The 18,128-nt window shown below is 40.4% G+C and overlaps 1 protein-coding gene across 1 annotated transcript; it reads right to left on the bottom strand.

Moving 5' to 3' along the window:
• Positions 1-6,467: 6,467 nt before the first annotated feature.
• Positions 6,468-11,032, bottom strand: RASL11A (RAS like family 11 member A). Its single transcript, XM_072404661.1, has 4 exons — positions 10,801-11,032; positions 9,262-9,318; positions 8,475-8,554; positions 6,468-7,069 (listed from the first exon to the last, which is right to left on the bottom strand). Exons 1-4 carry the CDS (start codon positions 10,919-10,921, stop codon positions 6,602-6,604), a joined length of 726 nt encoding a protein of 241 aa, XP_072260762.1. The 5' UTR covers positions 10,922-11,032; the 3' UTR covers positions 6,468-6,601.
• Between the last annotated feature and the right edge of the window lie 7,096 nt (positions 11,033-18,128).

The raw sequence follows: 18,128 nt of genomic DNA on the forward strand, positions 1-18,128 counted from the left end.
AAACTAAACCCAAATTTGAACAAGGAAAACGTCTAAGGGCAATTAGCATGATAAGTTAATGATGGACAGAATACCATTCAAATAATAAAAAATAACATTCAAAATAACATTCAAAGTAGGAAGATCAATAGATGCTGGGGGTACATTTCCCAGGATCGAATGCATTATTGTGGTCACCATGGACCTGATTTATTAAAGCTCTTCAAAAAGCAAATTACTTTTGGGAAATCCCTTCCAGGTTTACTGGATCACCCAGCTAAACTGATAAAAGTGTATCCTCTCCAGCCTGGGAAAGCTTTAATAAATCTGCTCCCATTTGTCTACATGAGAAGGCAGGATTTACTGTCATGGAATGTAGGTGGTTAGTAATTGGAAGACCTCAATCTTTTACAGGAAACTAAAAGACATGGAACAGCCACAGGTAGACACCAGCTTCACCAACTTTGATCTTTTTAACATGGAGGAACCCTTAAAGAAAGCCAAAAAAAATCATTGGTGTCACATAGACTGAGCTGGGAGGCCCAAACTGCTCATTGCTCAAGGAACCCCCAGCAATTTAAGGAGGAACCCTCCATAAAACCCTGGCTGAGAAACACTGGGCTACACAATGAGTTTTTGAATTTGAAAAGTTCAGTTCCAAAGGTAACACTTATTGTTTACACTAATCAACGTGATTGCATTGTAATGTTGCCTTGTACAATCTTGGCTTTAATTGGGCTGTAAGCCTTTCTTTACCACACACAAAGCAGAGGCATGCAAAATGAACACAAATTGCATCCAGATGTTTTTTAGTCTGTCCATGAAAAACAAGACATGCCTAATGTGATCTCGGGAAACAGACTGCAAAAATGTTCCAAGATTCTGAATGTAGAATGTGAGACAGTGGGTCTGAACCTGACCAGCACTATAAGCAGCAGACAATAACATAGAGGCTAACATTACTTATTGTACAAATACTAGTTTCCTGGCTTTCATTCTTGCCACTTAACAAGGACAAGTATATAGGTAAACATATATGACATCGCTTTTTTTCCTGATATTGATGTCTGTTTCAGGACGATGATCCCCAACACACTATTGCAGCTTTACTCAACCGTTTTACCATGGAGGAACCCTTGTAAAAGGATGTAAGAAATCCTTTCAATTATTACCATATCCACAGCTCACAGTACATTAGTGTGGTGGTCAGTAGGAGGAATGTCTCTTACATTGCTGGCCAGGGGATAGAATTTCACCCTTACTGATACAGCTAAAGTGACCTGAGAAGAACAAATTGCTCATGGCTCAAAGAACCCCTAGCAACCTCTGGAGGAACCCTTTGGTTCTATGAAACACTGGTTGAAAAACACTACATATTATTCTTTAAACTAGAAATGTTGTACTCATTAGATGCAGCTAGGTGACCAAATGTTACAGAGAGTGAACTATGACTTGTAATAACCTTGGAGGGTGGGCAGACTTGGAAACCAGTGGAAGATTCATCTCAAGTAGCATCTATCGTGTTGTGAGTGGACTAATCCATTAGGTTTGCTAAAAGTTGACATGGCACTATGTAAAAATGTGATCACAAAACTGCACAGTCCTCTGCATCTCCACTACTCGTCTATCACTATCTATCCGTAGACAGCAGCTTTTGTATAATAACTTCCAGACGATAGCACACAAAAAAAAACAAACGGAAATTTCCAGCATTCATTCTCTCATTCTATTTGACACATGGAGAAATACATTCTTCAGCCAAAGTTTTCTGCTCCTGATTTCTCATTCTTTGATAATAATAATAATAATAAGAAAAACATATTTTTTAAGACCTTGAAAATGGAAACAGCTGAACACAAGTGAGAAGTTATAAGAGAATATTAGGCTTACGGTTTTGCATTTATTAGGATTAATCAGACATGAGAGGCACAAATTCCTCATTGGTCAAGGACCTCTAGCAACCTCTTAAGGATCCCTGGGGTTCTACAAAACCCTGGGTGAAAAACACAGCACTATTGTAACATAATTACATTACAGCAGACCACAGTGCACTCTACGGTTGTGCATTATGCTGGGCTGTTTGGGAGAAAAGATGCCAGTACATATTTTTGTGAATGGACAGCCTTATTGCCACACACGTTAATGAGTGACATAAAACCATTTACCAGAAATAGGTGTGAAGGGGCCTTACTGATCAAAATTCCTATAGATCTTTAACTTAGAAAGAATTCAAACCAGTATAATTGGCATAGGCCATTTTGTATAAGGTAGTTAGTAATTAGCTGAAAAGTGTTTCTTTAGAAAGGTTAATTTATAGGAGTGTATCTAGTAAAGTTGGTTAGGTCCCATTCACACTGGAGTGCTCTGTTGTGCAGTGTTTAACACTTTAGGCAGCCCAGCAGTTTGTATGGCTGATATATGTTCCTACAGCAATGTTCAATAGTCCAGCCCACCCCAAAACATGGTGGTGTGCTAGTGAATAGAACAGGCGTATTAGGTTGCTATTTGCAATAAATGGCACCTCAGCACTCATGAATGTAAATGGGCCACAAAGCCTTTCATAGGTTTGTAGTGTAGATTTACATTTCTTAAAAAAAATCTACTGTTAGTAAATTTTCTTGCATTCAAAAAGTTTGTCCTAAATGTTCCCAGCCAGCACTTCCATGATAACATGCAGACTTGGACTGTTGGGCTATATAGTGAGAGTGAATAGGGCAGATAGTCATAGTTCCTGTTCTCCAAGGAATCGATAGAATTTCTAAGAATTTAAAATCTTTTTAAAAGGATATATTAAAAGGATCAGCTTTATGCAGTCAGACATATTATCCTATGGTATTGTAAACCCTTTCTCTATGTATAGTACAAAAGGGCTAAAAACCCTATCAGGTTATTTTTTGCTGCAGTGTTCAGCTGGAGAGATTTACGCTTCCTTCCTTTTAGATGCAACAGAAAATGAGGGCAAAAATCTACCATCCTAAAACGTCACATGAACAAGGTGTCCCCATACCTTATCTCTTGCTATAGTCACATCTCAAAATTAATATTATTAATATTAATATTATTATTATTAATAAACAGGATTTATATAGCACCAATATATTATGCAGCGCTGTACATTTAATAGGGGTTTCAAATGCGACAAAGATACAGACAGTGACACAGGAGGAGGAGAGGACCCTGCCCCAAAGAGCTTACAATCAAAATGTTTTGTTTTTCCCTTACCTCCCAGTTGAAACGTCCTACTACCCCTTCCCCACTCTATCCAAAATTGCATATAGAATTTTGCCTTTGCATACACTTTAAAAATATTTGAAAGGTTTGCAGCAATGTGTTTCTTGTTATATTTATGTCGGAAGCACTTTATCATTGAGAAATACTTGATTGTAACCTTTTTTAAAAGGCTGACCTTGCCAGATCAGATGAAAATATGTCGGTGAAAACTAGAGAAATGTCTGGAAGCAGCGGGGAAGGAAAGGATCAGACGTTTTTGTGTCTGCTTTTTGTCTGGCAGCAAGAAATTCTGCTACTACAGCACTGGATGTGTGCCACCGCGAGCATCTGGATTGTATAAAAGCATAAAAAAAAATTCCAAGAATAATTGTTAGAAAATCTAAGGAATGTTCAATTAAAAAAAATGAGTAGGAGGGGTGTTGAATCTCCAAATTAACATTCCACAAAATGTGTGCCAGCAAAACACATTCTAATAAGTCCAAGCAAATCATCTGGCACATATGTAAATCTGAAAGGAGCTTTGTGTCAATTAGCTGGGCACAATTCCTTCTGGAAGAGTAATAACTTTGAACTGTGCCAATAAACAACATCTGGCTAAGCAAATGTTCCAGAAATCATCGTCTTTGTTAGTGGTGTTTTTCAGGAACCTGCTGACGACTGTCTAAAAGACAAAGTGCCCTATAATGAAAAATAATATGTAAAAAAAAGGTTTGGTTTTGACTGTTGCAAGCACACCATTGTTTGGCAGAAAGCAGGTTTTTATGTTTAGGACTACTGTGCGGTAATGCTGAAAGGTGTAGCTAAAAAGTAGTTAGTTGTTCCTTGCAAAATAGTTCCAACCACAAACAGATCTCCGAGATTTGATTTTGGACACCAAAAACAAGTAGTTTTTCACAAGCTAGAACACGACATCTGTCTGGGGTATTTGACTTTATAGTGACCTGTTGACATAGTTGTGACTATCAACAGGAAATATGGAGGAGGACCAGTGTAGACATAACCCTGCCATGCGAGCCATATGGGAACTGCCATTGTAACCCTCATTCTGAAAATGCTAGTTTTGCTAACCCTTTCGTTACAGAGTTTGTCAGAGACCTATAACGAATTTGCAGATCAAAAGTCTGGATCAGGGAGCCGCTTTCCAAATGTAGTATAATTACATACTTTTCTTCCATTTCTAGACCTTCCCTTGTTTCAATTTTTGCATTTCACGTATAAATGTTACTCAGTAATGGACTTGAGTGGCCCTGCTTGTTTTCTGTTGCCAGTACAATACATAACCCCACTGTGAAATTTTGGTGCATACAACTCTTTCTTATACCCCCTTCTATACTGAATATGGTATAGCCATAATTATCCTGGTAATAGACTGTTTCACTACCTTCCTGTGAGGTTCTTCTCCCTCACACATATTGTATTCTCTCTCCAATTCTTCTCACACTGCTAAAAATTATTGTATTGTAAAAGCTACTATAATTCCAATGTTATGTTTTTGATGGACACAGTTTTCTATCTCTATATATGTTTTCTGCCATATACCACTTATGCGTTTTTTTTTTTTTATGTCTGTTGCCTATTTTGGCAGAATTGCAATTACTTTTTTGTTCATTATTTTTTCTAAAAAAAAGTGTTATTGTTAAACAGGATTTATATAGTGCCAACATTTTGCGCAATGCTGTACATTAAATAGGGGTTGCAAATGACAGATAGTGACACAGGAGGAGAGGACCCTGCCCTGAAGAGTTTGAAAAAAAAAAATACAAAAAGGAGTCTAAAAGTGTTTCATATGTATAGATTAACAATGATTAACATATTTTCTAAATTAATAAAAGTGAAAAAAGAGGTTAATTTTTGGGTGAAAACGTTATAAATAGACCCAAAAATCAGATGTCAACATTACCCTTTCTTCCCTGTCCTTCTGATCATGCATCAGCCCTCTATTACCCCACACCTACTTTCTACATCCCTACAGTTCCTGTGCCTTAACCTTACCCATTGTATTCCTTCTAAATATTTATCTCCAATACACCTGGTTTCCTTAATCATAATGCTCGTATTGTCTTTAAGCCCTAATATCAAAGCCACATTTGTGATTCAATATTCCGGCAACAAAATCACCACTAAAAGCTCTTTCTAAGAAAATATTTACATTTTCAAATTCAGTATTGGACCCTCCTTTTTTGCGAGTCAGTATCATGCATGTTAATGTGATGTTAAAATATTAGTTCTTATCTGCAGAATCGTTCAATGTCAATTTAGAGTGTTTTCTCTCCTTGCTGGGCTTTGTTTTTTTCCTGTTGTGAGGAGGCATCCCTGTGCAAGACTAATTTTTGGGCTCCCCATTCCACTAATGGCAAAATGCACACACATCAATGTCACAGTCTATGTGACAATAAACTGTACTGCACTGATGTGAACTGATCACATAATAATTTATAGAAGTTCATACACTTTGCTGCATGGGCCCCCTGAGTGTTATACATGCAGTTTATCTTCACATTATTCTTTCTTTTAAATGCAGTTTGACCTTTGTTGTTCAGAAGTCTTTTAGCAAGTGAGGATCTGATTTAAGGTAAGTGCTTTTACTCATATCTTTTGGATTAATATTTGGTGTACCACTATGCACAAGAAGTGCTTCAATGTTCAGTAATGTTCTGCTTTCACTTGCCAGCAGGAAATGGTTGAAGACATCTTAAGGGTCTAATTTATAAAGCCGTAAATCTGGGATTCACTGAAATGTTCCCAGATAAAGAATCAATTACTGCCATTGAAACACATGGACTTGAAAGATTTTCCACCAAGGAATGTTTCAGTGAATGTGAGAATTACTGCCTTATAAATATACCTCTTAGAGATACCTGAATTCCCTTTGAGTAAATTCCAAGACTATGTAGAGCCCATTATGCAGATGCTGCTTAACCAGGACCAATGTTGGTCATTGGGCAGCCTATTACAGCATCAAACCAATAATGAGGAGCAAAGTTTCAAAGGTTCAAGGCTATGAGTATTCTGAAAGGTTCTTACATATATTTCCTGCTGTTGGTGTACTTGTTACAATGAGAGTATACAAACACCAAGGATACCTACCGTTACCATTAGGTACATTAGGTATTTTTTATACTGTTCAGGTAAGAGAAAAATAAATCTCTCCCATTGCTGTGAAATACCCCGCTTTTGGGTTTGCATACACATATCCCCTCCACACTTACAAGATGAATGAGTTCCATACAACATCCAGGACACAGACAGCCAAAGCCTTCTATTTAAATAAATATGTATTTGCTTTAGGTAGGTATGCACACTGACATACACATTGAAATCCATAGAAAAATAAATTATTTTGAAATATGTATTACAAAAATAAACAGTTTCTTTCCTGTAGGAATGCAAACTATGCCATGGCAGAGGAAGCTTTCACTTTTGGCGATAGTGCCTGCTTGAAGCGTCTCTTTAAGTCCTGCATATTGGGTGACTTTGGTCGTGGGATTATGGAGCCTCTCCTCTTCTCTACAGTGCTGGTGGATTGATGTTTGCTGATCTCTTTACATATGTGATGGAACACGTCACAAACGTCCTGGTAGTTCTCACTGGTAGAGATCTCCACATAGGAGCAGCCCAGTTCATTGGCCAGCTGGATCCCCGATTCTGAGGACACCTGTCTGACGTGCAGGAGGTCCCCTTTATTGGCCACTATAACAATAGGCATTTTAGAGTCCAGGTGCACCTTCCGGATGTGCTGGTGAAGGTGACGGATATATTCGTAGCTCCTTAGGTCTGTGATAGAGTAAACCAGCAGGAAGCCTTCTGAGGACTGAACAAAACGCAGCATGTCTGCAACTTGAGATGCATCATCCTCCACCTGTGCAAAAAAACAAAAAGGGTTTTTAGAACATCACTAACAAGAAAAACAAGATCAGACATTTATTGTAGACTTTACAAGCCTGATCTGTTCTATCACTGGATAACCAATATTCAGCAATGAATAAAGAGGAGCACGTTTAGTTCATTTGCCCTGGTCGGAATCCTCCAGGTCAATGTGTTTTAATGGCAGTAATTGATTCCCATCAGGGAATGTCAGATTCCGTTTGATAAATAGAGCTCAAAGTGAAGGTGTACTAGTGATCTGTGTGGGCTTAAAATGTATCTAAAGCCATTTTTTAAATGTTGGATTGACCAGTGAGTGGACAAATCCTGTGTCACAACTTCATTTTGCTATATGTGGTCAGTTAGGGAGAAATACCCTACTTGTAGATCAAACAGGAAGTGAGGAAAATCTCTCCAAAATAGCGTTATGTCTATTTAGTTGTTACCAGAACAATTGTCCCCATTGGATGATTTTCTTTTTATTCCTGATCTGGTAACAACTTGAAATTTCAGATTTTCTTTCATTTCGTGTGTAGTTATTAGGAAGTTTCTGTCCCTATTGTATGCCGTCTGTGATGACGATGAGCAAACTTCATTCACAAAACAGCAATAAGAATCTCATTCCTTGTATTGAAAAATCCAATATGGAGAGCTTTACCTTATTATTATGTGAGCTGGGAATTCCACCAAAGTCTACAGAAATATGACCTGCTAGTGAATGAATGAAATTCACAGCATATATTCATTTGGGAAAACTAATTTGTGAAGATTTGTGCCATAAATCATTCTGGGAACAGAGGCCACCTTTATGTAAATGGAAACTTGCACCCTCTGTGGTCCCAATCACTAGAAATTCCTCCGACAATTTCCTCCTCACCCAGTCTGAATTATTTGATGTCCTAACAGCTTTCTGTGGGTCACCATCCAGAAAGTGCTGAGGCAGCAGAAAAAAAACCTTGGGTGTCCACGGCAAGAAGCAGAGGAACTTTCAAAAACTGGATTTACACATTTTCAAAAACTGGATTTACAAATTTATATATTTGACACAGAAACTGCAACTTTGGATAAGGCATTGATTAAACTTCATGATTGCCCCCTCTGATGTTAAAATCTATAACTTGTGGGTATAACTCTCTAACTTGCACAGCTCTAAAGGATTCTGAATCCCTTATGATAAAGGTGATTATTAGTATTTGTCCTTCTGCTTGAACATTGAGTCACAGGAGTTGGTGACTCATTTATACGATGTCTATAATTTATCAAGAGATTTTAGAGGGGCCGAGGATAGAAGAATGACACATAATAAAAACTTGGTAAGCAAGCTGGAAATGAGTCAGATGGATCTTTTCATCAGACAATTACATTATTTGCACTCATTGCACAGATTATAGGATTCTCACCTTGACATAACCTGGCGTGTCCTGGATCTGTAATGCCATATGTTCCCCTTCCACAGCCACCAGCCTGGAGTACAGGTTTCCTGTTAAAGGAATAAGCAGTGATTAGTAAAGTGTTACATGGGACCTGGAAGCAATATATAATATATTGTAAAATAAACCCAAGAACAAAAACCTAATACAGTGCTCTCAGCCAGGGCTCCTCCAGTAGTTGCTAGGAGTTTCTTAAACAATTTGTACGAAGTGACACCAATAATTACTAAGGATGACATTCTTCCCACTGACCAAATACAGTAATGTACTGTTAGCTGTGGATTTAGTAATTATAGAAAGGGTTCCCTGAGGACCTGAAAGGTTTTTCAAGGGTTCCACCATGTAAAAAAGATTGGGAAAGCCTGATTAAATATATTGAAGCGTTTAAGTCCTCATATGGTGGCTACATTTTTCTTTAGGAAAAGAATATTTTTACAGAATATGCTTGCTCATCCTGATAGAACCCCAGTGTTCTTGTAACTTCCTGTGTAGTTATCAGCTTTCCGAAAGTTTTCCTATGCACCACAAGTACCCTCCCAATGCAATAGTAGGGAGTGGAATTTGTAGTCCATGCCATCATTAAAGGGACTTAGGGTTGTCACTCTAGAATAGAAATAATCACCGGGTGAAAATAAGGGGGAAAAAAAGCACTAAAAAGTCAACCAATGCAGCCACCGCATCAGAGGACTGATGATTTACAAATAAAAATTTAACTTATTGGGTTTAAATTTGCAAGCAAAAGAAAAAATGAACTCACCAGTATTGCTTTCATAGTCTCCAATAAACCTTTTAGTAAGGAATCGAACGATCATCGCTGCAAGAAAAAAAAATGTTTTAGTAATACAGCACAAAAACTTTATTATAGGAATACCATATGAAGAATTTTATAATACTGGCTGGAAGTAAAGTGCAGACCAAATAATCTAATTCCTTATTTCTGGTATGAACATGGAACTGGCTGCTATAAGTCTGCCCTCCACCTCTCCTTCTCCCGATATGAAATAAAAGTTCCAATGTACTACACTGCCCAATATTAGATTTGTTACAATGTATGCGCACTGGAATTACAATGGGACTGGTTTATTATAGACTAGTGTGGGAGAACCTGGGTGATTCGGGAAATACAGGAATGAGAAAAGAAAAAAGTTTTCATCTCAATATTTGTCCTGAGTCAGTGGATTAAAGCCCAATAAACAGATTTCTGTAAGGACAGATTTTCTCCCAGGATATTCCTGGAGCTATAAAATACAATTCTGGAATTCTTGATAAGATACAATATAACAATGTTATAAGCATACATGATAGGGATCATCTTAGGGATGGCAGAACAGTGACAACTAGCAGTCAGGACCCCAGTTTTGTGCCTCCTATGAGCCCCAACTTTCCCAAAGTACACACAGGTTTATTCAATGTGAAATCATTTACTGAGTGCAATGAGCCGAAAGGTGAATGGGTCATTGGGGGCACTGCACCCCGAGCACTGATATCTGCGCTGTGTATTGGAGGAGCTGACACTGGTAACTAACAATATGACATACAGCTGATATTTTCATTATATTGGTGAGCACAGAGTTGGGTTCTGATTGGCTGCAGGGTTGTACTACAATCAGCACATGTATCTTCAACTGAAGGCAATGAATGTGAGGGGTCACACATGGACTAACATTGCAGACAATGGAGACCCCGCAGAATAAAAGCTGCCCTGTGTGTACCGGGACCTGCATGGATGGGACACAGCTGGAGGGAGTATTGTCCATTTGGAGTATTGTTGCCATAGATGGGACACCACTGGACAGAGTACTGTTTGTGTGGGGTGTTGTCTGTTTGCTAATGACACCCCTGGATGGAGTACTGACTGCATAGGTATGGTCTGGAGTAGGTTGGACACATATGGAGTGTTGTCTGCATGGAAATGGCACACCTGGAAATTCTTTGGCAGTATGTGACACCCCTGGATGGAGCGCTGTGTGCATGGAGTGCTGTGTGCATGGATATCTGCATGGAGTGCTGTGTGCATGGATATCTGCATGGAGTGCTGTGTGCATGGATATCTGCATGGAGTGCTGTATGTATGGACACTGGCCTGACTATTGTCTGCGATGTGACACCCTGGATGGAGTAGTGAGTGCATAGGTCTGGGTTGAGTGTTGTCTGCATGGAGGTAACATATAGATGTGAGGACACAATTGTTCCCCCTATCCAGCTCAGATCTGCTCCCTGACACCCCCAGCACTGCGATCTGTGCATGCCAGTCCCGGTGATCCCCCATAGGGCACGCAGTGATCGGTGCACTTACCGGTCTTGCCCACACCCCCGGCTCCCATAACAGCCATCTTTATATCCCGGACGGTGAAATAGTCCGCAGACTCCGGGATGGGTGCTAGCAGGAAATTCCCGGACATGTTCGGTAGCCTCATGAGAATACACGGCAGAATGATCCCGGCGGGGTGACACAATGCATCCAGGAGACACCCGGTGATGTGATGTGAGCGCCCAGCCCGGCTACTTATACCCGCCGCACTCCGCTCCAGGAAAGGCAATGGGGGCGGCGCTGGAGGACAGCCACCTGTGACGTGTCATGACGTCATCCCCGCCGCTCGTCATCACAGAGCTGGGGTCCCGGCGGGGACAATGGAGACCCCCAGGACTGGCAGCCATCCTTCACCCCCAGAGGAAGTGTGGGCACTGCCCATGTAGATCACAGTGCTGGGGTGGCATCTGAATTCCTGTCTGGCACATCTTCCTGCAACTGCAGAATTCTATGTGCAATGTCCTTTATATAAATATTTGTCCTCCCTGACACAGAATAATGGCCGGAGCTGTATTGTTTTATATGTATTATTATTTTATATCACTGTACAGAGGGCACACACAGGGCACAGCAATACATGGCATTATTAGTACAAAACCCAACCATGCAGACTTCTCCAAACATGGAGCGCTCACTGCTTTCCATGCTTCTTATATTAATAATAATGATATATAAAAGTAATACATCTCCCCCTTACTTGGGGTTCTTGTCATAGTGAGAAGGATTGATGAGTAATTCTGCAGCCTTTTACAACTCAAGGGGTTCAGGGTTCTAGGAGGGCGAAGGATTCCACATGGAGCGCTGGCAGAAGTGCCCAGTCTCATTCTATACATTGGGCACCACATGAGCATTCCATAAATGAAAGTGCCTGCTCTTCTGCGTAGAAAGAGATTGGCGATACTGCCAGCACCCTGTGCGCACTCTCCTGGGATATGACATGGAGGGGTCCCAAGAGGCCAAAAGTGGGCCCCGTGCAGAATGACTTGGGGCCTTTTTGCCAAACTGACTTTGGGTCACTGTGACGGCACCTGTTGACTGAGGAGGGTCCAGGGACTTTATGCAGTGGCACAATTTTACCACCCTATGTTTGCCCTGGGCTGCTGGATTGCCCATCAGTTTATTTTGCTGCAGTGAGAACCCCGGAACTGACTGTGCCTGCCTTACCACCTCACTATGGGAAGTGATAGAGAAATTGATCATTATTCCTATAATAAATGATTCAGGAATTTGGCACAGATGTTACTATAGAAAAGATGGATATAAGCCATCCCTTCCCAGGTGGTGGTCCTGCCATCATCCATCAGAGGAGGATTGGTTGGTAGAAGGTCCAGCCAAGGTGCCAATCCTGACAACTTTCTTCTTGTGCATGAGTGGAAATCTGTCCCATCCCTGGGGGTAATTCTGTTGCAGACCTGTGGAAAATGGTCTTGGCTGGCTGTCCAGGATTGGAGACATGGAAATGTACCAACATTGTTGTATAGACTGGGGCAGACTGATTTATGTCTGATTTACTTGTGGATATGTCTGATGAGCACCCCTGATTGTGGTACCAAAATTAACAGTAGTCTACCATCATTGAGTCATGGGGGTGCTTTAAAGTGCAGCCCTTCATATGCCATTACCTTAGCTTTAAATGCTCCTCCATGGGAAAAAAATCTCAGCTAGGGCTAGCTAGGGTTATGGAAAATAGATGGCCACCTGCTAACACTACAACATTCCTCAATGTGGGTAAAACCTAAAAAACTGTTTTTATTTTAAAATGCATTGAGAATTATTTTACCACCACTGACTAATTCCTGCTTCTAGTGTGACTTCCGTTTCTGCAGGTTTGGGCCATAGTGGCATAGAGGATGAATGACTCTCCACATCCTTACAAGGTCCGTCCCTCAGTATCCAACAATTCATGGAAGGTTGGAATGTGTAGCTGGGACAACTGGTGACGCAGTACCCTCATCTCACACACCTGGGGTAAGTCAAGAATGTAGCTAAAGGCAGAAAACAACAAACAGATGCTGAAGGAATTGTAGGAATAGTTTGGAGGTTACACATTTTTCATTAATTCACTCCATCAAGGCTGAATTGTAACCATAAGTATATGTCAGAAACTACAACAGCCCTATAACAGATAAACTATATAAAACTCATATCTCCATGTGTGCACCTCTATGAGACTCTGGGTACCTCTAGCCTTATACAGCGCCTAAACTGCCCGCTGCCTTTACCCAATGTCACTGTCTGTATCTGTCTGTCATTTGCAACCCCTATTTAATGTACAGTGCTGCGTAATATGTTGGCGCTATATAAATCCTGTTTATTATTATTAATAACAATAATAATGTGCCAGGCCGATGTAACTTTTCAGAAAGGTGACCAGCAATGGCAATTCTGTATGATAATCATGACAGTTTTGCAATAGAAGTAATTACCTGTCCACCCCCTTCTTCCTGAATACACCATGATCAAGGGCCTCAGGGAGTTCAGTTGTACAAATACTGATCTTTGACATCAAGTAGAATTGAGGGTCAGGGCAAAAACACATCAAAAATCTGGTTGATATTGTATTTCTATATTGGTGCTTGTTTTGGGTTTCTCAGGGGTGATCACAGGTACTTCATCCTATATACAGGTAGCGGGCTTAGCATCCTTTCCTTTGCTATTTGCAAATGTCACCTGCAAGTGCAAATTAATTGAACAAATTCTGAACAGATCTGTCCTCTGAGATCGAGCTTCTCCCCCTTGGTCGCCATCTTACCTTTCAGAGAGTTGGTAAAGCCAGGGTGTGCAATGAAGGTGTCTGACTGTTCTATCACCTGCCAGGGGGTCTAGTAAGAGATAAAGGAGGGCACTTAGCTGGCATGTTTAGGGAAAAGAAAGGTGCACTTTCTAGTCCAGCCCCCCAAAGTTTCCCCCTGCTGAGAGCAGTAAAGAATATTTCACTGTAATCCCATCTACTCTGCATTGTTGTCCCAGGAATTCTGTTCAATTCTATAACTGCCACCTAATTTCTGGCCTTAATGACACCCATCATCTCCTCCACCTTCCTTTTGTCCCAGCAATCATGGTGCTGTATTTATGTAGTGTCCCTTTATTGTTTGCATTCCCGTAGATAGATAGAAAATATAATAAAACCCATCCAGAAATGCCAACTGCAGAAAGTTGGTACTGATCAAAGCGTCCAGAAAGCAGTTTCATGCCAGGATCCTCTGTGACATTTTGTATCCCCTGCTTGCTGCTGTTGATCACCACTTTGGAAAACATTTTCAGATGTTTACTAGGTAAAAATGAAATGCAGTAAATGCAAAGAGGGAAAGTGATGAGATCACTTTTCTGGATCCCAGAATTGGGTTTTATGGCAAGTAATACTTCTAGAATCTAATTAGCTGAAAATCTCAAACTCTTCTCCTGATAAAACATGAATCATCATCAATCTTATCACCTGACACTTCTGGTTTCCTATGAAATACTAACATGCATTCCATCAACGGGAAAAAATAAAATGCCAGAGATATTCCAAGGAAATAAAAAACATTTAAAATTTATGATTAAAAAATCTCAGAATGTAATCTCTACCCACTGGAATCTTGAGAATATTTCCACTCTAACAATGGTCTATATAAAGTACCAAAGATTTCCCATTATACATAGAAAAGGTCAAAATTATCAAAACACTGAAATACTTCGGAAGTTGTTTTACTATTTGTGGAAGCTCAGTTCTTACATCCACATTTTGTTTTACCCATGAATATAAATAGTGAATCATTTGTTAAAGTGCACAGGACTACAGACATGTAACTATTTACATGGAGGCATTAAATAACTAAAATGTGTTAAATGTGGCGGATCGGCGGTTAATGTGCTAGCCACAAGGTGCTGCATGGGAACTTCTGTTCTCAAAGCAAGCCTGAACATAGCCTAAAAGTGCCCTCTCATTTGTACCATTTACAGAATACCAGGTGCTCCTATGATTGGCCAGGGAGAGATGGTGCAAAAGAGGGCAATGACCTATCAACACAAGAGGTAACTTTTTATGCTGAAACTATTTTGCCCCTTTGATATAACATATTTATAGCTGAATTTCTTTAAAGAAAGCCTCTAAACATTAACATGAACAGCTCATAAAAAGCCTAAAATAATCTTCCCTGATAAAGCTCCATACACACGACATACTTCTCCACCAAGACGAATGTTCATCTAGGTAAAAAAAACCCTGATATGTTTATAGTGGTTATCAGACGTCATTCATCATTGGCCCTGGTGCATTGATCATTAACTGACCTCTGTGCTTTCCTTTTGAGAAGAGCACAGCAGGGTGCTGCTCATTTGTCCTCCCCTCTCCAAAGCAATGCTATGTGCACAGTACTCATTCCATCACCAGAAATGATCACAAAAGATTGTTCACAGAGACAGTGATGGCATTACAGAATGTGCCACCTATTGTGTGACTTCCCCCACCTCCTAGATTGTAAGCTTTTCTGGGCAGGGTCCTCTCCTCCTGTGTCAGTCTGTATTCGTCTGTCATTTGTAACCTCTATTTAATGTACAGCACTGCATAATATGATGGCACTATATAAATCCTGTTTAATAATAAACCTGAGCTTTGGTTTTCCAATTTACAGCCTCCAGATGAGAATGAAGAACTTTCTAGGTCACTATCAGGATGTCTGACGTCTAGTTGTGCTTTGTCAGGCTTATTTATCAATTAAGTGCTTTTTCTTGTCCTTGCCACTGGGTGGCAGCACATATATACCTTTATGGAATTATGAAAAATGTTGAAAGAATGGGAGTCGCTCAGGGTGACTAATCTGATTTCTTGTTCATTTTTTCACTGATCTGAGTGGTCACTATTGGAAACTAACCTGATCATTAAAATGTACCCTATAAATGTGAACTGTAAACAATTGTAAGTTTACAGTACTCATTAAAAAAAAGTCCTTTATCCTCCTCCAATGAGAGACACTGATATGTTTTAGCTTCGGGATCAGTCTGACTGCTCATTTGCACACCACTGGTGAATAAACACATAGCACTCTGGTCCTGGCTACCAAGGATTTTGGAGCGATACTGGGTGACCTAATGCATCTCTTCCATCAGGTACACTTACAACTTCAATTGCCCATTACATCTCCCCACTGACACTTTTCTTGTAAAGGGAGATATTTAACAATGGAATCATATTAAAAGACACCCAGCTAGAGATCTTTTTGGATATTTGATGTTTTGCTTTTCCCTTGCGGTATTTGTACTGGATTCTTTATATATTTCTATTTATTGCAGCTGGTATAAAGTCGGAAGGGGGTTTTAGAATCCACACAAAGTGTCAACTGTAAGTACAGATCCATCTCGTATCATTACAAACTAAATATGCTCAAATTTTTACCAAGTATTATTACATAATGTAAATTGAAAGCCAGTATATATCCTTGTTATAAGGAATCTATGCTAGATTTTACATTCAATTATTGTTATACGTTCAGATAAATTCTATTGTTTCTATACTGACCGATAAGTCCCTAAACTTCTCCTTGGGGTACTATGCATTGTCTGCTTATGATTTCTGAAAGTGGGACAACTAGAATCAGTACACTTGGATTAGGTGGCACCTTACCAAAATAGTCTTCAATTTGATAACTGTTCAGCCAGAGCTCTCCTTTAGTATTTTGGGTCAGTGACAAGGAACAATCATGTTGATCAGGTAAGGCTATAAGCCACCCGCTTCTAGATCAGCAACAGGACAGACCGTGATCAGCCAGTGTTTCCAGAAGAGCTTTACACAGCATTGCTGGATCATTCCCTTTACCTGAATGGCGGGGTCAGCCTAACTGGCAAAACAAGCCCCATTAGATACCTTAATGATGAAAATTCTTTAAGCAGTAAACAATGTCCTGCTGTACCAGCAACGCCAATCAAAAGAGGACAATAGACTGCATAGTACACTGCCAGTTCTGCTTACCAAAGGTGAAATACCAATCGGCCGTAGTCATGTGAAAGTCAGACAACTTTAACTATTGTATCCCACACTGAAGTACCGTATTTTTCGGACCATAAGACGCACTTTTTTTCCCCCTAAAGTGGGGGGAAAATCAGGGTGCGTCTTATGGTCCGAATGCATATTTTTTTACTTACCTGTATCCCCGCCGGTCCCGGCAGCCAGTGTCCTCTTCCTGTGTCCCAGCGTGCGGCATTTGTGCCCGCCCACGAAGGCGGCGCCGATTGGTTTGATGAATGCCGATCGGCGCCGCCTTCATGGGCGGGCACAAGTGCCGCACGCTGGGTCTCAGGGAAACACAGAGGAGGAACACAGACAGAGGCAGATAGCAGCCAATGTCTGTGTTCCTCCTCTGTAGGAGGCTGCTATCTGCCTCCACACGCACAAGTGCCGCACGCTGGAACACAGAGGAGGAACACAGACATTGGCTGCTATCTGCCTCTGTCTGTGTTCCTCCTCTGTGTTTCCCTGTCTTCCAGCGTGCGGCACTTGTGCCCGCCCACGAAGGCGGCGCCGATTGATTTCATGAATGCCGATCGGTGCCGCCTTCATGGGCGGGCACAAGTGCCGCACGCTGGATCTCAGGGGAAATCAAATGAATTTTTTTTTTCTTGTTTTCCCGTGCGGAAAACCTGCTGCGTCTTATAGTCCGGAGCGTCTAATGGTCCGAAAAATACGGTAGCTTTTTTTGCTTGCTAATTAAAGTAACCACCTCTGATTTTTAGGTATATGACTGACATGTCTGCAGCATAATGCTGCAGAAACACTCACACATTATGTAACATTGCCCATTCACCAAGACATCAGGACAACATACCTGCAATGTTTTGTTGATCAGTTTTACAGTACTCTGATATAAATGTATTAGGTTAGATACCTTGAAGCAATATTTAAAAAAAAAAAAAAAAAAAACACAATATCACAACATCTAAGGTGGGCTTCACCTATGTGCATTGCTCTAAGAACCCAAGATATACATCCTGTTCACAAAACTTTTTTGAGGACAGATTTTAATGCCCTTTACTGGGGCAATTTACCTTTTTTTGTCTAAATTACTTGCCAAGGACTCCACATACATCTCAAGATGTTGTGCAGGCTCCACTCTTCTTCAAAATTAGAATGCTAAGAGCTATGGCAAGCTGCTACACGTGCTAAGCTTCAGCTTCCAGTCATTACGAGCAATGCAGAGATCTGATTAGCAAACAAATTAAATCTTAAACAGCTCAGAGGAGCAGCCCTTACTTGACCTGTTGTGAATCAAGAGCCTCTACAGATCTCTGCGTGACCGCACAATTATTAGTTCAGTTATACAGCAATAAAACACAAA

Source organism: Pyxicephalus adspersus, chromosome 1, assembly GCF_032062135.1.
Source record: "Pyxicephalus adspersus chromosome 1, UCB_Pads_2.0, whole genome shotgun sequence".
In the NCBI taxonomy this organism is placed as follows: domain Eukaryota; kingdom Metazoa; phylum Chordata; class Amphibia; order Anura; family Pyxicephalidae; genus Pyxicephalus; species Pyxicephalus adspersus.

What these genes read in the sequence shown, in the direction of transcription:
- RASL11A (XM_072404661.1), bottom strand. Translation starts at nt 10,921, where the DNA reads ATGAGGCTACCGAACATGTCCGGGAATTTCCTGCTAGCACCCATCCCG. An exon ending in AGACTATGAAAGCAATACTG is followed by an intron (nt 8,555 to 9,261) that starts GTGAGTTCATTT and finishes TTCCTTTAACAG; the next exon opens with GAAACCTGTACTCCAGGCTG. An exon ending in ACACGCCAGGTTATGTCAAG is followed by an intron (nt 7,070 to 8,474) that starts GTGAGAATCCTA and finishes TTTTTTGCACAG; the next exon opens with GTGGAGGATGATGCATCTCA.